We start from the raw sequence: 25425 nt of genomic DNA, 5'->3' as shown, positions 1-25425 counted from the left end.
AATCTGCCCTATTTTAGGGAGGTTCCTCCCATATCTGAAAGTAGAGTTGCAATTTTATCATTATAACTGTCACACTCGTGGCAGTTCCAGATTTTAAAAGCCTACAATGACCATGTGGCATGTTTTATACAGATTTCCTTATCACCATTTTACAGAATGGGGAAACCAAGGTATCAAGATTCAAAGTAAATTGAGTGTACGATGAAATTTAGGATTTGAATCCAAGTCCCATGGCTCCAAGTCCAGTAACCTTTTCCACCATATCAAAGTCTTTCTTCCTGGATGTATAAATAATGCCCACATTCTCATAGCTCCATGTGATAATAATAAAGACTGCCTAGCCAAGCTCCTAGTTGAATAGGAATCTAAAACAATCTGCTCTGCTAATTCCTCATTGAAAAACTTTAGAAAGAGGGACCAATTCACTTTCCTTTTCTTTTCTTCTCCAGATTACATGCCACTGTGTGATCCATGTTCTCTCCCTCCCTCCCATCCCTCTCCCCTTCCTATGACATGGCAGGTAATATGATATAGGTTGTGGCTGTGTTATCATACAATACATATTTCCATATTCATCCTATTGTGAATGAAGACATATATATCTTACATTAGAGAAAATTCATGGAAGAAATAAAGTGAAGAATGGTATGCTTCAATCTGCATTCAGACTCTGTCATTTTCTTCCTTAGATGTGGATAGATTTTTTTTTTTTTTTTTTTTTGTCATAAGTACTTTGGACTTGTCCTAGATCCTTGCATGGATGGTAATAGTTGAATAGTTGTCAGTCACCGTTGATTATTGTACAATAGTACTGGTATTGGGTAAAGAAAGAGGGTACCTGTTGCTGTGAAAGAGGGACCCTTTCACTTTTCAAGGCAGCCCATTCATTCATTCATTCATTCATTTAATCATTCCATTCCATTCATTCCAGTTACTTTGAAAGTCCTCCCCTTTTGCACCCTAAATTCCAACCTTACCTAAAATCTAAATCTACTTTTTGCCAACTTTCACTCAGTGCTCCTACTTTTATTAACATATTAATTAACTTATTATAATTATTTTGTATATAATTATATAATGCTATAATTATAATTATAATTATAATAATTAATTAATTAACATATAGGGTCAAGAAAGACAAGTCTAATGTCTCTTACATATCACTGTCTTTCAAATATTTGTTAGCTCCATATCCTTGGCAGGGATCCCTCAGCCCAAAAAAATATTCCCTAATAGAATTTATGGGCCAAAGTTCCTTTGACATTCTTGTTATCCTTCTCAGGGTGCTTTCCATTTCATAAATGGTCTATCACAGATGGGCCACCCAGGAAGTGGAACAAAGATTTTGCATCAGCCCAAAATGTGGGAGGACTATTTGCTCTTGGCTTCTAGATTCTGTTCCTTTCTGAACATTACTTAAAAACACAGAACATTCAATGCATTCAATGCCCTAATAATTTTAAGACGTTTTGTTGATGCCACCATTTTTACCTTCAAACTGAACATTTCCCTTGCAATAGAAAAAGCAAGTAAGCACCAGTAAGATGGTACAGTGAAAGGTCTTAGATCAAATTCAGCCTCATCCAGAACAAAAATCACTTAATCTCTGTTTGCCTCAGTCATTTCGACTGAAAAATAGGGATCATAATAGCATCTACATTTCAGGGTCAATGTGGGGTTCAAATAAGGTAATATTTGTAAACTGTTTAACACAGTGCTTGGGACATCATAGGTGTTCAATAAAGGCTTATTTCCTTCTTTCCAAAAACAAGCAATATAGCAACCGCATACAATAATAGTACATACAATATTCTTTCCTAATAGTCTCTGTTTGAGTGAATAGATGTGTTTCATTGTTACCCACAGTCTTCATCTTTCTGCTAATTGGAATTAGGCACTTTAATGATCTTTTCATATACATAGTTTTTATGAGTTTTGATTATTTCACCCTGCTTCAGTTCAGAGGCATCTTCTCATTTTTATTTCTTTATTTCTCTAAGAATTCTTTATATTTGCCATTTATTTATGCAAAATAATATGTCATCCAATATTTTTAAGTGATTCCCTACTAGATGGGCACCTTTTTTATATCTTTCACTGCTTATTTATACTCAGTTCAAAAATCATTCATTGAGCTCCTCCCCATGAGTATGACACTGTGCTTAGCAACAAGATACAAAGATCAAAGTGAAACCATCTAGCCTTCCAGGACCGCATCCTGTGGCTAATTAAATACCACAGCAGTTTTCTACATGAATTGTTGTATAGCTAACCCTCTTCTACCTTTCACTTTGAAAGTTGATTTTTTTGAACCCAAGTAGAAATATACATATATTCACGTTGTTTTAAGAGTTTGACCAAACTTTCGAATCTGATTCAATTTTGTTATCTTCATATTTGACATATATTATATATATTTTCATCAAATTTTATAATAAAATATATTTTCTGGTACGGATCTGAGAGATCCTTCATCAGTCACCCTACCCTCTTCCAAGATGATATAGGTCATACAGTTAGTTTTTTTTTTAATTGGGTCATCCAAACAGTACTTGATTCCAGCTATAATCCACCTAACTTTATAGCTGCCTAGTATATTATCGCTCATCTATTTCCTCTCTCATTTAAATCTTCATTTCAAGGGTAACTATGATTTATATGATTTCTTTTACGGGATTCTGATGAAATTAAATTTTCTAAAATCTTTTATATTTGGGAACCTCTTGTTGTTTTCAACAGAATTTTATATTCCTATCATAGGGTTATGATTTCTAGGTCCTTTTGTTTGTTTCATTTTAATTTTATCTGTGTTTGTTGGGGTGGATTTCGAAAATGCCAAAGACATATTTTTCTTGTAAATTGCCTCTACAATCATGATCTTTTGCTTTTGGCATTCATCATTTTTATAAGGTCCATAAATTTTACTTTTCCAAAGGATCAGCAATACCAGTATTAATTACCAAAGTTGTTTTTTTTAATAGATTTAGGATTTCCTAAGGAGTCTGAGAAAATACCTGACATAAAGGAATTACCAGGCAGAATATAAGCATAGTGAATGGCATCAATATTTTAATTTTTTTTCGTCATGCCAACAAGTTCAAAAACTTTTGTGGCTTTGAGTAAGATCAAACAAAAATTTTTACAAGTTCCTGCCTTTCTCATATGGTTTGGCTGCCAAGAAAAGACACATTGACTTTAAATATGAATCCATATTTGGCATTCTGAAAATGCCTTTCCATTACAGGAGCCTATCCTCTTGGCTACTTACTTGAAATGGAAATAGGGAAAGTGAAATTATAAAGTGTTTGAAGATTGTCTCCTTTCCTGGTCCAACTTTCTCCCCCAGGACTAAAAGCTGCTATGGTCCCTCCTTCTTCATTTCCTTCATTAAATATGAAAATCCCTCTATCTTATACCTTGAAGTCAAGAATCACTGTTCCATTCAAGGTACTTTGGAAAGAGTGCAGGATTTACAGTGAGAAGGTCTGGGTTCAAATGTTGGCCTTGTTACTTAATACATATTTGACTTTAAACAATTTCACAGAACATGGTTGAGCCTTACATTTCTCATTTGTAAGATGAGGAAGGGTTAGACTAGAAGACTTTTAGGCTCCCTTCAGCTCTATGTCCATGATTGGATGCATTTCAAAAGATACCTAACAAAATAAATAGATTGAATTCTGTCTATACAAAAATCAGCAGCAAGCAACAACAAAAGCAGCATTATCATCACCATTATCACCATAATCTCCACCATTATAATCTTGATCTAGTTTTCTGATTTTCTCTCTCTCTGTCTCTCTCTGTCTCTCTCTGTCTCTCTCTCTCTCTCTCTCTCTCTCTCTCTCTCTCTCTCTTCCCGTCTTTCACCCCCCTCTCTCTCCCCAGCACTCTTTCCATTTGTCTCTCCCTCTCCCTCTCTTTCTCTCTGTCTCTCCCCCTCCCTCTTTGTCTCTCTCTCTCTCTCTCTCTCTCTCTGTCTCTCTCTCTCAACCCCTCTCCCTCTCCCTCTTCCTTTCTTTGTGTGTGTGTGTGTGTGTGTGTGTGTGTGTGTGTGTGTGTGTGTGTGTGTGTGATATTCCTAATTTAACTCATACAATCATATTCTTCCAATTCAAATAAAAGCAATAGTGCATAGTGGATAAAGAGATGGCTTTAGACATTAGGAACAAGATTACATTCCCCTTCTTTGACAAATACTATTGTGATCCTGTTAAAGGTACTTAATTTGTCAATGATCTAAGAAAATGTGATCAGTGGCTGAGTTCCAGAGAAAGCTCTAATCAGCAATGGAAGGGGAAGTTCCTCAGAATTTCTACCTATACCAATGAAATCACAGGTCCAAACCTTGTCCAATTTAAAGGATTGTATATCACTGCCAAGAAAAGCTTCTTAAGGCATAGATCTGATCATACTAGAGCTCTAGAATCTTCAAGAACTCCTAATTACCATCATATATACTATGGATTTTCCCCCTTTGGCATGTAGACCCTACACAGCATGGATCCAATTGATTTATTCTTTCTAACTCTATTTTATTGATTCTGCACTGCCATCCTACCTTTCCAGTCTCATTTCATACAACTCTATTCTTCACCTTCTGTATTACAGGCAAAGTGTTTAGTAAGGATTCTCCTCTTATTCCCTTCTACCTTCCTCTCTGGGGTGCGGTAAGTATCTGGGCACTTGACTTCTCTACAACTCAGTTTCCTCATCTATAAAAAGAAGAGGTTAGACCTTAGTGCCTTTAAAGTCCTATGACCCCTGCTTCTGCTTTGTGGAAAGCTTTCTTTTCTTTCAAGTTCTGTCTTATCTATTGCTTCCTTCAGGGAGATTTCCTTGATTCCCTCTCCTACTTGACTGTTTCCTAGATCAAATTGTCTGGATTCTTTTATCACAGGATCTTTTTCTCCATGTCTTTATCACATTTATTTGACATCATGCTTAAACTCTCTTATTAGATTACCATTACTAAAATGTAATAAGAAGACCACTATTGGGTTATAGCTTTCTGCATCCTAGGGACTTTGTGATTTTTCCTATGCCTTGCCCATCAAAGACAGTTAAGAATTTTTAAAATTGAATTCCATTATTTCTTCCCTCTCCCATTTGAGACCTTTCTTTATTTCTCTTCCCCCATTGATTATCTTTAATTTGTTTGTGTCATGTTTGTACATAGCTATTTGTGTGTTGTCTCCCTTTGTTCCTTAAGAGAAAGGGCTATCTTTTGCTTTGCTTTTCATTCCCAGTGCTAGCCCAATGGTTGACACAAAATAGGTGCTTAAAATGTTTGATGACTAATCTCCAAGACCTCCTTTCTCATTATTCTTTAATTATCCAGATCAATGCATTAAAAAAAAAAAGACAACTCTCTAGTGCTCCACCCCCTAATGGTATTATTCAATCATTTTCAACCATGTCCTGTTCCATTTAGACTTTTTAGGTAGATGCTGGAGTGATTTACCATTTTCTTCTCCAAGTCATTTAATAGATGAGGAAACTGCATCAAAAAAGAGTTAAGTGACTTGCCCAGGTTCACAGAACTAGTAGGTATCTGAGGCCTGATTCAAATTCAGGATAAAGAATTTTCCTAACTTTGAGCCCAGAACTCTATACTGTAGCTGCCGGATCATCTACAAATTAAACTCTTAGTCTCCTGATATACATTGAGGTTTGCACAGTTCATGGTACATTAACACAAACACTTTCTAAATATTTATTGACAGCTTAATGGAGATGATGATTTTCATATGACCAAAAAAGTATCCTAGGGCTTCCTGACTCCAAGGCTGGCTCTCTGAGCCCACAGGATACTCCTCTTCTAACTTAGATTTCTCCTTTTCTTTCTGAGATTCATGACCAGGTCACCAGTTTACTGTCAGCAGAATTTCAAGTGAATTCATGTCTGTACAAAGACTCTTAGGATCCCTCAGTCTATTATAACCATTCCATTTCAAAAATACCTCTTTATATCTTATAGCTTGAATATAAAATCTGGAAGGGCAGGGATTTTTTTTTTGTCTTTGATTCGTCAAAATCTTCACAGGATCTATAGGGTCTTTAGCAGATGTTTAATGTATCTTTGATCATTGGATTGGATTGAGTTGAATAGACACCAAAGGGAATCAGTTAAGTAAAATGACTCATTCATTAAAAAACAAACAAAAAATAAGGAATTCTTTAAAAATGGCTAATTTCAAATAGAATTCAAACATGAAAGTCTTTCACTAAAGATATCATGTTAGTTCAGACAACCCCTAAAACTGAATTTTCGTTACTAAGCAGTTATTTGGCCATGAACCACATCGCTTGATCTATCTCAAACTGATGTTTCCTCATCTATAAAACCAACATATTAAACTTCCAAAGCAAGGAAGCACAGTGACTTTAATGGAGAAAGCCCAGGATTTGGAATTGAGAAAATTTAGATTCAAATCCTGTTAGAAGATATGTGACTGGCAAGGTAACTCAAGGTCTCTGTGCAGAAACTTATTCAACTGTAAAGTAAGGTTTCTTCTAATTCTAACCATGATTCTATGACTAGAAAATAAACCTCTGTCTCTGCAGTTCTTCTATAATTATAGAACCATCTATTATTTCAGGTCCCATCGCCCATAATAGCAATTTTAACTCCCAAAGGTGACAACTAGTTTTGAGCTGGATTGAAAGTGTTAACATTTTTTCTAAGTTATGATAGTATTGCCATTTATTAGAGGCAACATATTATTTTGAGAGAAGGAGGAGTTAGGAAAGAAGTGAGAGGAGGTGGGAGAAATAATAATAGTAGCTTTGGAGAATGAAAGATGAGGATTCAAATCCTCTACTTACTATATAATGTCAGTGAGACTTTTGACAAGCAACAGCTTTCCATTTTCCCAAGTAACTTTGTAAAACTATAAGTTACAAGAGAGTTATTAATTGTGCTTATCACTAGATATAAATGTATGGATACATATGTAAAGACATATACAGATTTGTATGAATTATTATCACATATATTCATATATATGCCCTACTTATAAATATATACTCATACATATGAATGATTATATATATATATATATACTTTACATATATGTGCAAGCATATTTATACCTACAAGTCTATCTATCCAACTAGCTCCACATAGAGAAAATCAGTAGGAAGGAGGTCTAGACCAATTACTTCCTTACTATAGGAGATATTTTTCTATATTTCTTTCAAAGTAGACATTTCAATATAGTCATAGACTCTCATCTGGAGGAGCCTCAGAAAGCCATCTCATATGCTACTTTCCAAAAAAAAGAATCCTTACATATCACAACCTTTTCTTGAATACCTCTAGTGATGAAGAACTCACTAATTACCTAGGCATATTGTTCCAATTTGGAATAACAAATTTCTAGAAAGATTTTTGTTAATGATTTGGTAATATCTGTGTTGATCACGACAACAATGACAATGGTGTCTGTTGATTTGGAACTACGCTGGTCAAGTCACTTAACTCTTAGCTGGCCTGGGCAATTTTAAGTTGAAGAGCAAGTACCAGTTTGAGAAAGTCTTTATTGTCAGAGTTTCTTATAGTAATTAAGTCATAGGTCCAGTAAAGGACACTCACATCACTCTCTGCATACATGTACACATTATCATCATCACAGTGATTTTCAAAATCTTCCCTAGAAATTTGAGTTGCTCCATACTGGAGAGATTTACCTTGGAGGTAATGGGTTCCCGATCAATGTAACTTTTGAGAAGAATGTTAGATAATCACTTTTAGGTATTGTGAAAATGTAATTAGGATTATTTATTAAGTAGAGGTTGGATTACATGGCCTCTGAGGTCTCCTTTGCCACTGAGATTCTGTTATCTTGTGGAAATGCTTACTTATGTAAGCAACCCTATTAGGCCCTTGGTAAAACCATATAACCAGGCATAGAATTTATATTCTGCAAGTTATTAGTTAAGGAAAGAGAATTTCCATATAGGCATAGATATTCCAATCAATAAATGAGTTGTTTACATTCTGGGTAAAAGTAAGAATTGTACTTTAAGGTGAATTTCTGTATTCCCAGAGTTCTTCTCTGCTTAACATTTCAAAGAAATGAACAGAAGTAAGTTTCCTTGGCTTCAGTTTGTTCCTGGAAATGGCTCAGGCCAGATTCAGCAGCTTTGTGAATGTGCTCTGCCTCCCACTTTTTTCTTTCTCCTCCTGATCTCTCTCTCTCTCTCTCTCTCTCTCTCTCTCTCTCTCTCTCTCTCTCACACACACACACACACACACACACACACTCTCTCTCTCTCTCTCTTTCCCCTTTTCTTTCTGTGTCTCTGTCTTTGTTCTTTGTCCCTGTGTCTTTCTCTATCTCTATCTATGTCTCTCTGTCTCTGCCTCTGTCTCCCTCTGTCTTACACACACACGCATACACACACACACACACACACACACACACACACACACACACACGTATGCACTTGCTTCTATATCAAAGCAGTACTCACAATGGACCAATGGAGAAAGATTCTGCTGCTAATCTCCAAATGCAGAACATCTATTCTCCCAGTGATTGGATAGAAGGAGTGATTGTAAGTCCCTTCCTTATTATCCTAGCTGCTCATATCTGTTAAATCAATATCAGCATTATTAGACCATAGCTATCACTCACTAGTAGGAATCCTTTTCCATCTTATATTATGCCATAGCTACTTTTCCAAAAATGGTATGCCCATTGGGTTCTTTTAAGTTTAATGTAGTATTTAAAACACCCAAGGAATTTGAGGAAACCTAGATTAGTTGATAATATATTAACCTTGCAGCAAGTCATTTCATTTTTTATTGAGCAAACTGATGAAAAACATTTAAGGGTAACTTTTTGCTAAACACTGTGCTAAGCACTGAAAATGGAAATGTATAAATATAAGAAGTAAGACAGCCCTCAAGGAGCTTACATTTAATAATGGAAGACACATCCTATCAAGGAATGACATCTAGAGAGAATATTTTTTGTCTAGAAACCTAGAGAGATGATGAATGGCATCATACTTGACATGTGTTTTTTTTTCCAAAAGGCAGCACTGATAGCTTAGCTGCATTGATTTAATTCCTATTCTTAGAACAAGAAATAGAAATCATGGTGGCAGAGGGGAGTGTTGAATTGTGAACTTGGGAGGGAAGGTGAGATGATGGGGAATGAAAATGGATGAAATACATCATGATAGGTCTGGTGATCCAAGGCATAGTAAATTTCCACCAATCAGGAGCATCCAGTCCTAGGGTGGGAACTAGAGTGAAGAATTGGAGATCCAGGTGGAGTGCAAGTTATACAAGGTGGCATGTCATGAATATGGCAGGAATGAAGAAGACTTGCAGTCAAATCCTGCCCATGACACTTAGTGGCTATGTGACCCTGGGAAAGTATCCTGACTACTCTGTACCCCCAGCCAACTTTTTAAGCAAAAAGCTATCAGAGAAGTTTGGGGGAATATGTATCAGAGAAAAAAAAATTCCAAATCAAGAATTTCCTGCACCGATGAAGTCATGTGCAGGAAAGAAAAACAATAACAAGAGTAATATTTATATAGCACTTACAATGTGACAGGTATGGTTCTGAGCACTTTATAATTATTACATCATTTGATCCTATAATAACACTGATTGTTGGTGTTATTATTCTCAATTTACAGATGAGGAAACTGAAGCAGACAAATTTACATGACATACATGGGTTCACAAGGCTAGTAAGTGCCTGAAAGTAGATTTAAGTTCAGGTTTTCTTGACTCCATGTGTTGTATCTACTGAATCACCTAGTTGTCATTAAACATCTTTTGGGGAGGGGAGAACATGAGGGAATATCTTTATAGGTGAGGAGGAGTTTACTAAGCAGAAGCTTTGCAACCTGGTGGATAGTTTCAGAAGGCATTTTCTTCTTTATCCTTAATCTACTTCTAACTTTCTCAATAGAATGACCTTTTAATGGTGGCAATTTTGAAAATTCCATTTAACTTCCATAAATTTATTTTGCTTCTTTCTCACATCCCACCCCACTGGGGTGGGGGAGGGAAGAAAAAAAATCCTTCTGACAAATAGACATAGTCAAGCAAAACACTTTCCTTCATATGTCATACGTGAACAATTTTCCTTCTCTATCCTCAGTTCATTAACTGTCCATTGTGAGAAGGATGATAGGCATCATCATTGGTCCTCGGGTATCATGGATGATCATTGTATTGATCACAATTGTTATGACTTCATAGTTTGTTTTTATAGTATTGTTAATGTATAAATTGTTCTATGTATTTCATTTTTCATCAATTAGTACATTTCAAAATTGTTTTGTTTAACAAAATAAATAAAAGTTCAACATGAAATCATCAGTTTTTATAATATTGATATCGTATAAAATCTTCTGATTCTTTTCACTTCTCTCTACAGCAGTTCATACAAGTCTTTCCATTTTTAAAAAAATCATTCATTTCCTCATTTATTACATAACAAAATTCTTTTCACATTCCACAGTCCATTGCACCACAGAAGAACACTTATTTTCTATTTTGGGGCCACTGCAAAAGAGATGCTATAATGATTTAAACATATAGAAACTTTCCCCCCTTTATTTTTGGTGTCTTTTGAGTGAATAACTAGAATTGGTACATGTTGATTAAAGGGCATACATTTTTAGGAACATTTTGTGTAAAATTCCAAAGTTGTTTTGTGTGTGTGTGTGTGTGTGTGTGTGTGTGTGTGTGTGTGTGTGTGTGTGTGTTCACAATCACAGATCCATAAAAATGCATATGTATACTAATCTTAACTCCTCCAATATTTGCCATTATATTATTTTGCCTTCTTTTGAGAATTTGATTGGTTTGATGTGGAACTTCAGAATTGGTTTAATTCATTTGTTTGATTTTTGGTAATTTGAACATGTTTTTTACATGGTTAGAGATGGTCTAGGCTTCTTACCTTGAGAATTTCCTGTTCAAATCCTTATACCACTTACCAAGTAAGGAATTAATTTTTTTAGTTTTTTTTTTCCCCATGGTTATATGATTCTTATTTTCTCCCTCCCCTTTTCCTTCCAACCTCCTATAACTGAAAAGCAATTCCACTGGGTTATACATATATTATCATGCAAAACCTATTTCCATATTATTCATTTTTGTAACAGTGTAATCTTTTAAAACCAAAACCCCATATCAAATACCCATATAAAGTAATAAGTAATAAATTATATGTTTTCTTTTAAATTTCCACTCTCACATTTCTTTTTCTGGATGTAGATAGCATTCTTTTTCATAAGTCCCTTAGAATTGTCCTGGATCATTACACTGCTTTTAGTAGCAAAGTCAATTACATTTGATTGTCCCACAATATTTCAGTTACTATATATAATATTCTCCTGGTTCTGCTTACTTCATTCTGCATCAGTTCATGTAGGTCTTTCCTGCTGTTATAGAAATTCATCTATGCATCATTCCTTATAGCACAATAGTATTCTATCACCATCATACACTGTGATTTGTTGAGCCATTTAGGGAATGACTTTTAAAAAAATGATTCAGTTCTTCATATATCATGGAAATTAGATCCTAATCAAAATTTCCTCCCACTAGAAGCTCTGCCAAATGGGATGGTTAGAAGAGGAGAGGAGGATTTATGAAGCAAGCCTTGAGTTGATGTTATCCAAACCAGTAGTTACCTTTAGGTCAAGAGTACTAACTTTCATATGAGAACAAACAAAAATTTGTTGAGATCATATGTCTTTCTTTCCCAGGAAATCAGTGACCCAGAAATATTGGAGCTTGTGCACAGTGCATTAGGAAGAATGACTGTGGTCCGGCAGATCTTCCCATCTGCAAAGGATAACCAGAAGTGCACAAGGAATAACCACCGTATCTCTTCACTTCTCTGTGATCCACAGGAAGGCTATCTCCAAATGTTGCAGGTCGGTAACTGGCTCTTAGTAATGTCTTTATCCCTAGGAAGCTCATACAATGTCTTTAACAAACACAGAGAAAATCCAAGGTCAAGGACTGGCAGATATTAATATCTCAAATATAAGACACAATAAATTTCAACCCCAATAGCATCATAGCACAACAGATAGAATACAAGTCTTAGAAAGAGGAAGACCTGGTTTCATATCTCTCCTCTGACACATCTTAGCTCTGAGAGCTAGGGCAAGCTCCTAATCCTCTCATTCTTTAACACTATCCTAGGAAATTATCTATTATTTTATGACAACAGGGGCTGGTTGCATTCTGCATGGATCTATGGAATTCACCATCCATTTGTGATCACGGTCCCCCTCCCTTCTCCCCCTCCACATTAACAGAACTTTCCATTATTGGCACATAATTTCATAGTGTACCTTTGCCCACTCTATTTAATTAAAATATTCCATTGACTAAAATTGTATACTTTTGAAAAATGAAAAAGCATTCATCATTAAGCTCTTCTTATGTGCCAAATACCATGCAAAGTGCTGAAAATATGGGAAAAGGCAAAAATAATCTCTAACCTCAACGAACTTACATTCTAAAAGTAAGAGGGCATACATAGGAAATGGAAGCCAATAAAGATATTTGGCTCCTATAATGTTAATAAGTTGATCACTGGGGCCATAAGAGAGTAGATTAACAATACTCCCAACAGCAGTGGCATGATTGATGTATTTATGTACCCCCCAGATATGATGTTATCTATATATAAAATATATAGCAGATAATTCTGTCATTCAGAAGATCAGGGAATAGAAGCCCATTGTTCAATTCTATCAGTTATGTCTAACTCTCTGTGACCTCATTTGGAGTTTTCTTAGGAAACATCCTGGAATAGCTTACTATTTTCTTCTCCAGCTCATTTTGTAGATGAGGAAACTGAGGTAAATAGGGTTAAGTGATTTGCCTAGAGACACACAGCTAGTAAGTGACTAAAGACAGATTTGAACTCATGAAAATGACTATCCATTGAGCCACCTAATTGCCCCATAGAAGCCCACCACAACCTACTTAAATGTAATATGATTTTCTCCAATCAGTTTCTCCTTTGATACGTAATCATGATATGAAGGCAATTCTGAGATGTCAAAAATCATTCTAGTTATTTAGATACTCTCTGACAGGTCCTCCCAAATGTGAATTGTATTAAGTTTGGCCTGAGAGGTGGTCTGTGCATCTTTCAGTTGAGAGCCAGCATCATTAAGTTTGAATGGTGGCCTTGAGGGAGATTATTTTAAGTGGTGGGGAGAAACTCACAAAGATTATTTTCTGAGTCTGGAGAAGTCACAAATTATAGATGGGGGAAAGGGTGTGGAGAGTACTATTGAGAATACAGACTTCAAAATAAAGGTCAGCATTTGGAAGCTGGTCCAAGTGGCTTTCATGCAATTGGCATTGCTATCTGAATGACAACCACCAGAGACAGTTCAGACACTAGTATGCCATAGAACTAAAGATTTGGTCCAGTTGGGACACTACTTATATATTTCCTCCATCTGAAAAGTAGTGATACAGAAAAAGGCACACAAAGATACTGAGACAGAGAAAAACAAAGACTCGCAGACCCAGAGAAAGAGACAGATAGAGATACAAAGAGACAGATAAATGGAAACAAAAACATAATTTACTTTTAATTAAGTAAACAGAAAGCCACCTTCCCAGTGCTCTTTTTATAATAGAGTGAAGCCATCTTAATTCCTCTGGTGATCATTTTTTCTATGGCAGGAGCTAAGAGATTGTGTGTGTGTGTGTGTGTGTGTGTGTGTGTGTGTGCACATATGTCTGTTTCCCAGGGATGAGATGAGTATTCAATTATTTTCTACCTAGTCAAAGTTTGAACATTTATGATTTAATCCAACTTCTAATGTTTTTCACCTGTGTTACCTTGTTACCTTGAATGAATAAATAAATGAATTTAATGAATGAATGAAAAATAGTACTTGTGCCATGCATTTTGCTAAATTCTGAGGGTGCAAATACAAGCTTCTATTGAGGGAGACAACATATATAGAAGATTAGTAAACATGAGAGATAACTTGATTTGGAAAGTAACATAGATGGTGAGTAGGACCAAGTAGATTAATACACTCCATCCAGGAACAATGACACAATAGCTATGAGCATGGTACAATGATTCCAGAATTGGAAAGATAGGAGAAGAGACTGAAGTGGAGTGGGATAATTGTGTGGGAGAATCAAGTTCATTAGATGAAAGAATGTAGAGGAAAGGAAATTAAGTGAATCTTGGGAGGATGATAGTGGTTCATTATGGCATCAGACAGGAGGACGAACCAACAAAATAGAGGAGAAATTAACATCCCTTGGCTCTTTCTTCGTTTATGAAATGTATTGGTTAGATTAGACTACTTGTGACTTCTGAGGACCCTTCCCATTCTCTAAAATCAAATGATATCACCAGTTAGCTTGACATTGAGTGATTGATGGTGAGTCAGGAACTCATCTAAAAGATAACAAATATTAGTTATGACAAAACTTAGGAAGGGGATAGCATGAGAATTCTTTAATCATAATTTCTACCATATTACCAAATGCACTGGAGGAGTTAAGGACATCCCAAAACAACACTGATTTTTTGCAGTTTTTTTCCTTCTTTCTCTTTCTTTCTTTCTTTCTTTCTTTCTTTCTTTCTTTCTTTCTTTCTTTCTTTCTTTCTTTCTTTCTCACTATCTTTTTTCCTTCATTCCTTTCTGTTCTTTCTTTTTTCCTTTCTTTCCTTCTTTCTTTCTTCATTTCTTCCTTCCTTCCTTATTTCCTTTCCTTTATTTTCCTTTTCTTTCTTTCTTTTTATGTACAGATCTAAAAAGAAAAAATTGAAGAACTTAGCACCTTATGATAAGGAGTTATCAGTTATGAGTCATTGGTTTCATTATAAGAAGCTTAGTTTCCTTCTAGGAGAGTGGAAAGGACTTTAGATTCAGAGCAAGAGGACCTGAATTCCAAAGCTAGCCTTACTATTTACTAGCTATGTGACTATAGACAAGTTATTTGAACTCTTGATGATTCGATTTTTCTACCTCTAAAGTAGAGTTGCAGCACATAATCTCTATTATGAGCTGTTCTCCAAGGGCATTCTAGCCTTCACTCCCAAAACACTACCAATTCAGTCTCTGAGTGACCCTATTGAAGACATCACATTACTTTGGAACATGCTAAACCACGATACTGTAAGTGGCTGTAAGGCAGGATCTATGATGTCAACCTTTTCATCCAAATTAATTTATTCATTTAGAATGAAATTAACAGGAAAGTGCTCATTTTCTCTTGTTGCAATTTTAAAATTGAAAACCATGAGCAATCACCATTAGAGAATCTCTAATTGCATTTCTGAATACTGTCCCCACATTCTAATAAATTCTAATATACCAAATTTGCCTTCTTTAAAACAAAAATTTTGTCAAAATGATCCAACAAAGGTAGTAACACAGCTGTCATTTATCTAGTAGGATACTAGAAACTTTAAGTTTCCTACAAATCTTCATATTTAATATTGAATTTAAATTTTAAGGCCACCCTATGAAATAGGTGCTACAAATATCAGTTTCCCTTTTTCTATGAAGAAACCAGAATTTCCAAAGGTTAGCTTACCCAAAATTACATAGGTAGAAAGGTCTAATTTTTTTTTTTTGGGTGGGGAATTGAACCTGGGATTTCTCTGGTTTAGGGAACTACCAGTCAGGAAACTCTCTCTGCCAATGTATATTGCCACCTACTCTTAGAGAAGAGGGTCTGTAGCCCTGAGTAGTTGTGATTTATTCAAGGTGCTGCAGCTAGTTTATTTCAAAGTTGGGACTTTTAAGTTAAGCCTTCTTGACTCAGAAGCTGGCTATGAATTCACTACATTATGCTACCTTGGCGGAGAGGGAATTATAATGCAGATCTTCCTGCTTCCACATATGATCACTTCCCATTACACCACACTACCAGTCTAGGAACATGGGGAGAGAAGAGAACCAACAGTGGCAATAAGGGATGCTAGCTGAGAGAAAGAGATCATATCTCTTTATAAAATGATAGATCCACCCTTTGGCAATAGAAGTAACACACACTCAGAAGTGCCATGTTCAAGCAACTTGTACCATGATATAAACTGATTCTAGATATAAAATGATAAAAAAATTCAGTTGTAATAATTCTCACAAAAGACTATTGAGTCAGGTACACAGAACAAAGTTGAAAGGGTGGGTCTTGTTGGAATCTGGGGCCCCATATTCTTCCTTAGTCAGAGCACCTCTGTAACAGAGTCCAATTCAGTACCTCACATTTTTGGAAAAGTATTGTTAAGCTCTTATCAGAAGGGGAAGACCAGAATTGATAAGGAACTTGAAACAAAACCATAAAAGAATCAAATGAGGGATCTAGGGATGTTTTACCTGGAAAAGAAAAAAAAAATGAAATGGGGAAGCTTGATTGTTGTCTTCAACTGTTTAAAGTTCATCAGATAGAAGATATTCGACTAGTTTAGTTTTGTCCTGGTGGTAGAACTAGGGCCTATGTGAGGAAGTTAAAAGCATACAGATTTTTGTTCTATGTAAGAGGAAAAATAACTTTTAACAGTGAGAGGTGTCTGGAAATGGTATGAATTATCTGAGTAAGATGTGTCTTCTGTTGGTATTCAAGGGGAAATCTGAGTGAATTTTTTTAGAATATTTCCTTAGGTGATCAAGGAAAATCGAATATAAATAATATATTCTAAAAATGCAACCGTTCTTTGTGGTGGAAAAGAACTGGAAACTGAAGAGATGCCCATCAATTGGGGAAGGGCAAAACAAGTTGTGGCATATAATTTTGATTGAATCCTACTAAAAATGACAAATAGGATAATTTTTAAAAACAAACATTAAAAGACATACATGGAATTATAAAGAGTGAAAAGAGCATAACTAAGAGAACTTTTTATGCAGCAATGGAAATAGTTTGAAGAATGAATTTAGGTATACTTCATCTCTAGAGGAAAAAATGATGAATAGAAAGAAGATATATAAATACATATCTTATTGTCAAATGATACCTTCTCTAATGGGGAAAGGGGATGGAAGGGGGGAATTAACTGTGTATTTAAACATAACAAAAAATAATTAATTTTAAAAAGAATGTTGTACAGGGGATTTATACTTCAGGCAAGGGAACCTTAAAATATTATGATTTTCTCAGACAAATAAGGCTCTCTTAATGTGTTTAGGATTAGACCCATGCATAAGGGAGAAAAAAATGTTTTAAAATGTCATACTTGTTTATTGTTTTGCTAAACTATATGCAACACTGCAAACACTAGTAGGTCTTTAAATTGCATTTATTTGAAGGTGTTGACTTTCTTTGACTCAATTCTCTATTTTGCCAATCAGTGTCATCATTGTGGAAAAAGTACAGTCTGAAGAGCAGAATTCATTGACTTTCAAACTGATGTTTCTGATTACAAGATCAGACTGTGATTGGGGGCTCTGTGGACCATACAGACAAGAGGCCTTAACCTTATTGTCCAACTTTAGCAATGTGTAGAGTCTGCATAGAGGTCATGGCCAACTCCAAGACTTTCTGGATATGTCCTCAGTGATGAGGCAATGCAGGAATGTGAATACACGGTACCTGGGTTTCTCATCTCTTAAGTTCATATATCTCCATAGCTTATTTGAGCTAGAATGGACTTTAGGGATCATCTAGTCTGACCCTCTCAATTTAAATTACCTGCTTATTCTCTCTTCTTAAGCTTAGTGTACCACTTCCATTATTGGCTCACTGTTTTCCCTGACCAAGCATCTCCTTAATGCTATCTTTTACAAAATGTCTGGTGCACACATCATTGTGGCAAATATATTGTACCCTACTAAAACCAACCAAGTATCTCACCATTGCCTTTCCAGGCACTCATCATATAGATTTTTCAAGATCATGGTATTCTGTGCTTCCCAGTGAAGAGATGTGATGTAGAGAAGAATATGATGTAGAGGAAAGAATATTCAGCAAGGAAAAAATAGGGTTTTAAGCCCACCTCCAACACTATGATTTGTGGAAACATGTTGAAATCATTTAAAACCCATTATCTATAAAATGATGATACCGGTATTGCCAGGACTCCATTCACTGTGCCATCTAACTTCCCTTTCATTATCCCTATTATCCACCAAATTTATATATGTTTCACTTTCTCAGGGAGGTACCTATAGTTGTATTTAAACCACAGAGATGGTATTTGCTTTTATAAAACAGAATAAAACTCAAAGTACAATCCCAAAAAGGTTTTCAAGCACTTGCTTTGGTTTCCATTCCTTATGTATTTTGAATATCCAGTCATTTGTGGCTTCATTGACTATTTCTATTATGAATTATCTGTTTGCTGATGCTATGTGTGAGCCCATTATTCTTGAGCATGGCTTTTCAAAGCTTGTTTAAGAAATCACTCCAATTTTCTGACCCTGATTTGCCTAGGTGAGGAGAACAGTAATTAGCAGAATGATGCTAATTATGATAGTACTCTGTTTAGGTGTTGTCTTGGAGTCTTTTGATTCTGTTTACCTCACTTCTTCACTTTTCCTTCATAGCCTTGAAATTCCCTATTTTTATTCTTTCTCCTATACTGGTCTTGAACCTACTACACAGCATATATTTCAACATTTTTTGTACTAATCTGATTTAAAATGCTATTTTCCTTCAAGTTTCCCTAGAAATTATTATTATGTTTTATATATTTTATACATACATACACATATACATATATATGTACATGTATATATTTCCTCTTAAGGACAGTATAGAAGTCAAATTAATTTCTGTTATCCTCTGGCTGTGAGATTTATTGAGAAAAGCCATAATATGTTTATAGTACTCTCCTCAAGAAAAGAGATGTGGGTCATGAATTTTTAACTTTATCCTGACAGAATAAATAGAAATCCTTTGGGACATGAAGTTCTCTAAGATACTTCTAGTTCCTCCTCCAAAAATCTGATGTTTCCTCTTGCCCTAACATGGTGACATTTCTGGTTTAGAAGATTCAGAGAGTACCACAAAGATTAGGAAGATATATACATGGGCATATTTGGTTTACAAGATCATCCTCCTTCTTTATCTGCTGAGCCTGTTGTGAGAATTACATCTTATTCTATCAGGGCTTCGGTCAAGCCTTTAATGTGTTTGAAGTCAACTAAGATTAAGTCAATTAGACTTCTATTTAGAATAAAGAAAATCTTTTTGAAGACAAGTGCCCATTGAAATGTATTTCTTTAAGAGTGAGGTATCCCACTCCATCCTTCTAACCCTCAGAAGACTTGTGGGGGATCAGAAAAGACTTTTTGGGAAGGGTTTCAGTTCAATTCAAAACTTGAAATTACAGACATATCACAGGTACTCCCCACTTGTTTTTAAATGTTGCCAAAGATCTAGGGACAAATAGTGAGTTAAATGATTTTTCTGGTGCTTTATAACTCAGAATCTATAATACTATCATCCCATGATCTATGAAATAACCAATTCATCTGGCCAGTGCCAAGATTGGACTTTGAATGATTTTATGGGGTTAATTCAATCATTATCTTAAAATGGTCACTATGAATTGTGATTACTATCTTTGTCTATCTTGAAATTGTTAAATGATCTCATTAGACTATTTATTTTCCCTTCCTTTCAAAGTGTTGAGACATTTAAAATATCACTTCCATATTTTTTAGCCTTCCTTTGCTTTTCTTCAGTTACACTATGTTTATTGATTGCAAGATATATTTTTCCCTTGGTCAATGAATGTGCCTCCATACATCTAGCAAAATTGGTTTTTCTAATGAGCCTGGATTATTTAAATATCATTGTGGCCTACTATGGCCAATATAAGCTCTAGAATTTGGAAATGATAACATTCTAAATGTATCTTCAGAATCTATGATGTAAATGAGATTATGCTGCCTTTGAGATTTTTTTAAGACATGAGAATTAAACCATCTTTGCTAGTCTTCTAAATGGTGGGAAAGGGATTGGAGTTGCCATTTTTTGAGGCTGGAGTAATAATATGTGTGGACAGATTGCCACATTCACGTGTGCTCACCATGATACCAGATGGGGTAGGTTAACAGAGTTTACCTTTATTATATTCTACTCTTAACTTCTGTCTGCTCCATTCATAGCACTGTCTATTATGTGCTCTTTGATGATACATTTGGCTTTGTCTTAACCTAGTAATCTAGATACTAGGTTTGGTAATGAATTCTATAAGCAGTGGCATCTGAGCATTGACTTAACTTTCTAACTGGTGCATTCATTCACCTCTTGCCTGACTGTGATGCTATTTCCAAATGGGTCTAAGATTCTTATGTGGGGCTAGCTTCCTGTTTGCTTACGTATCTTCTTTTTAGATGTTACATTTGGCTGGTTAATAGTCTTATGGAGAAAAATATAAATTAAAAAATTCTTTTTGATAGTAGATTACAGAGTCTTTCCATTCTGGACTCCATATTTAATTTGGAGCATGTAAATATTCACATTTTTTTCAAAATATTATCAACTAAAAAGATTTTTCAGAACTACTGGCTATTGATTCTTTCAATAGATCTTGCCTTCAAAAATTACAAGATCATATTACAAACCTTGAATTTGAAGAAATTTCAGAACATAGCTAGTCTAGCCCCTAAGTTTTATACCTGGTTAAATTAAGACAAAGGAGGATAAATGATTTGTGTATGACATTTTTCTCATTGGTATTATTCATCAAAGGTAAAGATTGAGCCCATATCCTCTTATTTCAGAACCAGTGCTCTTTCTCCCTTAATAGGAGGGATAGAGATAGAATCCTCTCCATTTGCTACTGACAGGGTAAGAATAAAATGATTACTTTAGACTCTTCTAAAAAGTGAAGAGTGTGTTTAACTGAGTCAGAAGATTTGAGTTCCAATCCTGGTTTTGTCATACATATTCTTTCTAACTTTAAAAAATAAATTTATTTCTCTTCTCCTCAGTTTCCCCAACTGCAAAATAACTCAGTTTGATTTTATGATCTCCAAAATCCTCTTTAACTCTTTAGTTCTAAATTTTGCTTTGGTCAGATTCACTTCAGCCTCGTGATTTAAAATGCAGATTCTCTCAACAGGATAGCAATAGACAGACTCAGTAGAATGTTAGATATTCTAGACTCTTGTTTTTATCAAGAAGGAAACTGAAACCCATGAGATATCAAAAATGAAAAGAATTGAAGCACTGAGCTACCAATTAAAACTATGCAGACTTATCTACCCTTTCCTTTCAGATTACTCACCCCTCCACCCTGGCAATCCCTTTACTGATGATTTGTAGCATCATTCTTATTAGGCCAATAATTGAGTAAAAAAAATGACACTATTTTTTTCTTTATGCCTGAAGGGAAGAAAATATTATGCCTAGTTAAGAGTCATTTCAAAAATTTATCAAGCATTTATTTAGTGTAACAGCTGCAGTTAAGTAGTGATGATACAAAAATAGGAAAAAGAACATTCCTTGTCCCTAAGGGATTTATATTCTAGTGATTTTAGAGATAAGAATTAACTAAAAATGGCTACTTAGGGGCAGCTAGGTGGCAAGGTGTATAGTATCAGGTTTCAAGTCAGGAAGACTCATTGTCCTGAGTTAAAATCCAGCCTCAGACATCTCCTAACTTTGTGACCTTGGAGAAGTCTCTTAATGTGTACTTCAGTTCCTCATCTGTAAAAAGGGTTAGAGAACAGAATGTCATAGCACTACCATCTATTTGCCAAAAATACTTCAGATAGTGCCACAAAGAGTGGGAAATGACTGAATCATGACAGCAAGATGGCTCTTATCTATATACTTTACCTTACATTTGAGGCACAGGAGAGAAACAAGATAGATGTTTAATTTATTAGGAGGGAATAAATTCTCAGTTTTTTTCTCATATACCATTATCTTGTTGAATTTAGAATCAGTGATATCTCAAACTATGAGAAGCCTTTAAGTGACTGAGAGAGCTGTTCTTAATATTTATTAAAACTAATATGGTTGTATATCATTCCATATTCAAGCACGCCAGGCTCTGGACTTACCTAGGTCTTTTCCTATCTTAAAGATAATCTCCCCCCCCCCCCAAAAAAAAATCTTTCAGGCTAGTTTTCTATTTTTTCCCCAACTAGAGTTCTTTCTGGGAATTTTCAGACTATATCATGAATATAATTTGCATCTTACTTTTGACAGATATGGGTAAAATTATCCCTTATATCTGTGGAAACATTCAGAGTAAAAATATGTATTTAGTATTTGTTTAAATCATACAAAAATTATGGCAACCAAATAAAAGATTCAAAATAGCCCATGAAAATCAATAAAATTCTCCTCCCTCGGTGAATTTTCCTTTTTCCCTCAAAAAACTTGCTTCATACAGTCAGCTATATATATAATGCCATTCTCTATTTTGGAATCTATAAGGGAAATCAATTTGGAGTTCATGAAGGTAACCCTTGACATTCTAAGGAGATTCCCCTCCCTTCCCTTCCCAAGAAGGTATGGAGGCTACCAATAGTTTTGTAGAACCTATATTGTTGGTTTTGATTATTCTTCCTTCTCAGAAGAAAAATGAACTTTGTCTCAGAGAGGCAAATATCTTTTCCTTGACCCTAAGCTATTTCCTTGTGACAGTAGAACAAAAGGTCTAAGATCTTTTTTCTTCCTATTTTGTTATTGTTGTTCAATTGTTTTCAGACTCTTCAAGGCTCCATTTGGGGTTTACTTAGCAAAGAGGCTAGAGTATTTTGACATTTCTTTCTCCAAGCTCTTTTTAAGAAATTAAAATTTTATAGAGGCAAACATAGTTAAGTGACTTGCCCAAAGTCACACAAATAGTGTCTAAGATCAGATTTAAACTCAAGAAGATGAGTCTTCCTGATTCAAGACCAGACCCTCTTTCCATTGCATCTTCTAGTTGTCTTAAATGATCTTCCCACAAGTGTCATAAATCCTTGTGTTTTTTTTTTTAATTTTAGGGGGTGCGTGTATGATTGTATGAGTAGACTGTATCTGTCAAAGAACTATCCATATCTGTCAAGAAATCTAGGTCCTAAACCTCCCCAAATTGCAGTAAATTGAAAAGTTGCTCTGATACTTGTTAAGCTAATTTTTCTCTAGCTGGGTGCATCTCCTAACTCTCCATAGAAAACAGATTTTGAGATGAAAATATGAGACTCCTTATTGAACCTTCTTATTTAACAGATGGAATTTGAGACTAAGAAGTATGAAATGACTTGGCCAATGTCACACAGGCCAGGAAGAGAAAAGGGAAAGATTTACCAGTATTTTGACACTGAACACCATTTTTTCATTGATTATCCTACTTCTCGACAATATCGTTAAAATCTTATCCCTTATCCTTTTTTGCAAGGGTTTTGGATATAGAAGTTTCTGGAAACTCTGCATTGTATAGAGTATGCCCTTCTTCTGTTTAGAAGGTTTGTTGATTGAATTCTTGTATTCCTAATTATTTAACTATTTGTTGACCACATATTTCCCTGTTTCATGAATATCTCCATGAGCTAAGCTGCTAAAAACTTTCCATGAGGCTTCATGAATGAAAACATGAGCAACCACAACTTTGGTTAAGTGGGACCTCTGGCCCAAGATAGATGATGTATTGAACAAGGAAGTCTCACTCCACTTCCTCTTTCCCTGCAGCCACCCAAGAATCAGGTATGACATTAACTCCATTATTTTCTGGATTGCTCTAAAATGGGAAAAGGGCTAACTATAATTATGCCTCCCTTTTTAAAGTCTAAAATCTTAGCCAAATATTAAACCACAAAAAAGTTTATCTGTGGTATATATTCATACTCTCCTATAGAAGATACAATCAAAGACCAAAACACAAGCTCTCCTTGTAAACTCATTCTGTTGGTCAAATAACAAGCATGCCAGGCTCTGGATTTACCTAGATCTTTTCCTATCTTGATTATAATCCACCCCACCCCCACAACCCCCAAAAATATCTTTCTGGATTATTTTCTATATTTTCCCCAATTAGAATTCTTTCTGGAAATTTTCAGACTATATCATGAATATAATCTGCATCTCATTGATGCAAATATCCCCCAATGGTTTTTATTGCCTGTATGTGGCAATGAGGTTGAAGTATTCAGATTGAGTAAGAATAATTTGATCGAAATTTTATTTCATAGCTTTAAAAAAAAATGAGTGTACCATTTAGGTTCGGACTCAGATAACTACAAAGAAAGAAAGAAATATTGGAGGGAAAACTATAATAACATCAAAGTGATAGAGAATTTTTGGAGAAGGTCCAAAAATGTTATTTCAATAAAAGAAGATTGAAAATCTTTAGCTTTAGATGGATTAAACCTATTGGAAGAAAAGAAAAACACACACCTCTAAAATTTGATTTATTGGAAAATTAATTAGAAAAAAATCACTCAAGAGCTTCCGGGTTAAGATGGCGGCAGAGTAAGAAGCAGCTCTAAACCTCTCCTGACCGAAACACACAAAACTCCTCAAGGGGACATAAAAACAAGTCCAGACGAACGGAGGAACCCCACAACAGGGCACAGCGTGGAAGGTACGTGGAATCGAGACATTTCCAAGCTAAAAAGGGCTCTCACTCAAGCGCGAGCTGAGCAACCGCCCCACCCCCACCCCCTCCACACTCACCTATAGCTCTGAACCCAGCTAAAAAGAAATAGAGCAAGTTTGGGGCACCCATCGAGTCATCAGCAGCTCCGGGACCTGTTCCTGAGAGCAGCAAGACTTAGGACCCCATTAAGTCAAGAACGCACGCGAAATCTGAGCGCGAAATCTGAGCGCGCGCGCGCGGGAGCGGACGCTGGGAGCAGAGCGCCGGCTGAGCAGAGGCGTGGGTGCCAGCTGAGCAGAGGCTTGGGTGCCGGCTGAGCAGAGGCGTGGGTGCCGGCTGAGCAGAGGCGTGGGTGCCGGCTGAGCAGAGGCGTGGGTGGAGGCAAACACAACCAGGAACTAAAGCCTAAGTGGGGAACCAGTGCAGACGGGTATACGACTGTGGAAGTAGCTCCCTGAGACTTGTAAAGAAACCTCCTGCAGAGGTTCAAGCAAGGGAATCCACCAGGGGGCTTGACCTTGGAAAAAACTAGAACTCAGTCCTCAGGAGCCAATAGATCTCAGACAGACACTGAGAGCGAGGATAAACCTGAGAAGCTGCTGGGCTAATGATGGCTAACCAGTTACAGGAAATTCAGAAGAGAAAGAATAATAACAAAAAAAAGAAGTCTTTAACACTCAACAGCTTCTACACAGAGAAAATCCAGACAACTGAGCAAACAGAGGAGGAGAACAAACAACCATCCAGACCCTCCCCAAATAAGGAAAACTCCTCACAACCTATGGAAGAGTTCAAATCTGAGATTTTGAGGAAAATGGAAGAGATCTGGCAAGAAAATAACAGCTTAAAAGGTAGAATCTTGCAACTGGAAAGCGAGGCTCAGAAACCAAATGAA

The 25425-nt window shown here is 35.7% G+C and overlaps 1 protein-coding gene across 1 annotated transcript in view; it reads left to right on the top strand.

The window, feature by feature from the left end:
* Positions 1-25425, top strand: part of GRID1 (glutamate ionotropic receptor delta type subunit 1) — a 1121438-nt gene that overhangs the window by 871326 nt on the left and 224687 nt on the right. Inside the window, exon 6 of the mRNA XM_044660282.1 lies at positions 11749-11919. Within this exon, the coding sequence (XP_044516217.1) occupies positions 11749-11919 (171 nt within the window). The remainder of the gene's footprint in view (positions 1-11748; positions 11920-25425) is intronic.

Source organism: Gracilinanus agilis, chromosome 2 (genome assembly GCF_016433145.1).
Source record: "Gracilinanus agilis isolate LMUSP501 chromosome 2, AgileGrace, whole genome shotgun sequence".
Lineage (NCBI taxonomy): Eukaryota > Metazoa > Chordata > Mammalia > Didelphimorphia > Didelphidae > Gracilinanus > Gracilinanus agilis.
The sequence above is the reverse complement of the archived record's forward strand: the minus strand, read 5'-3'. Positions and strand labels throughout refer to the sequence as shown.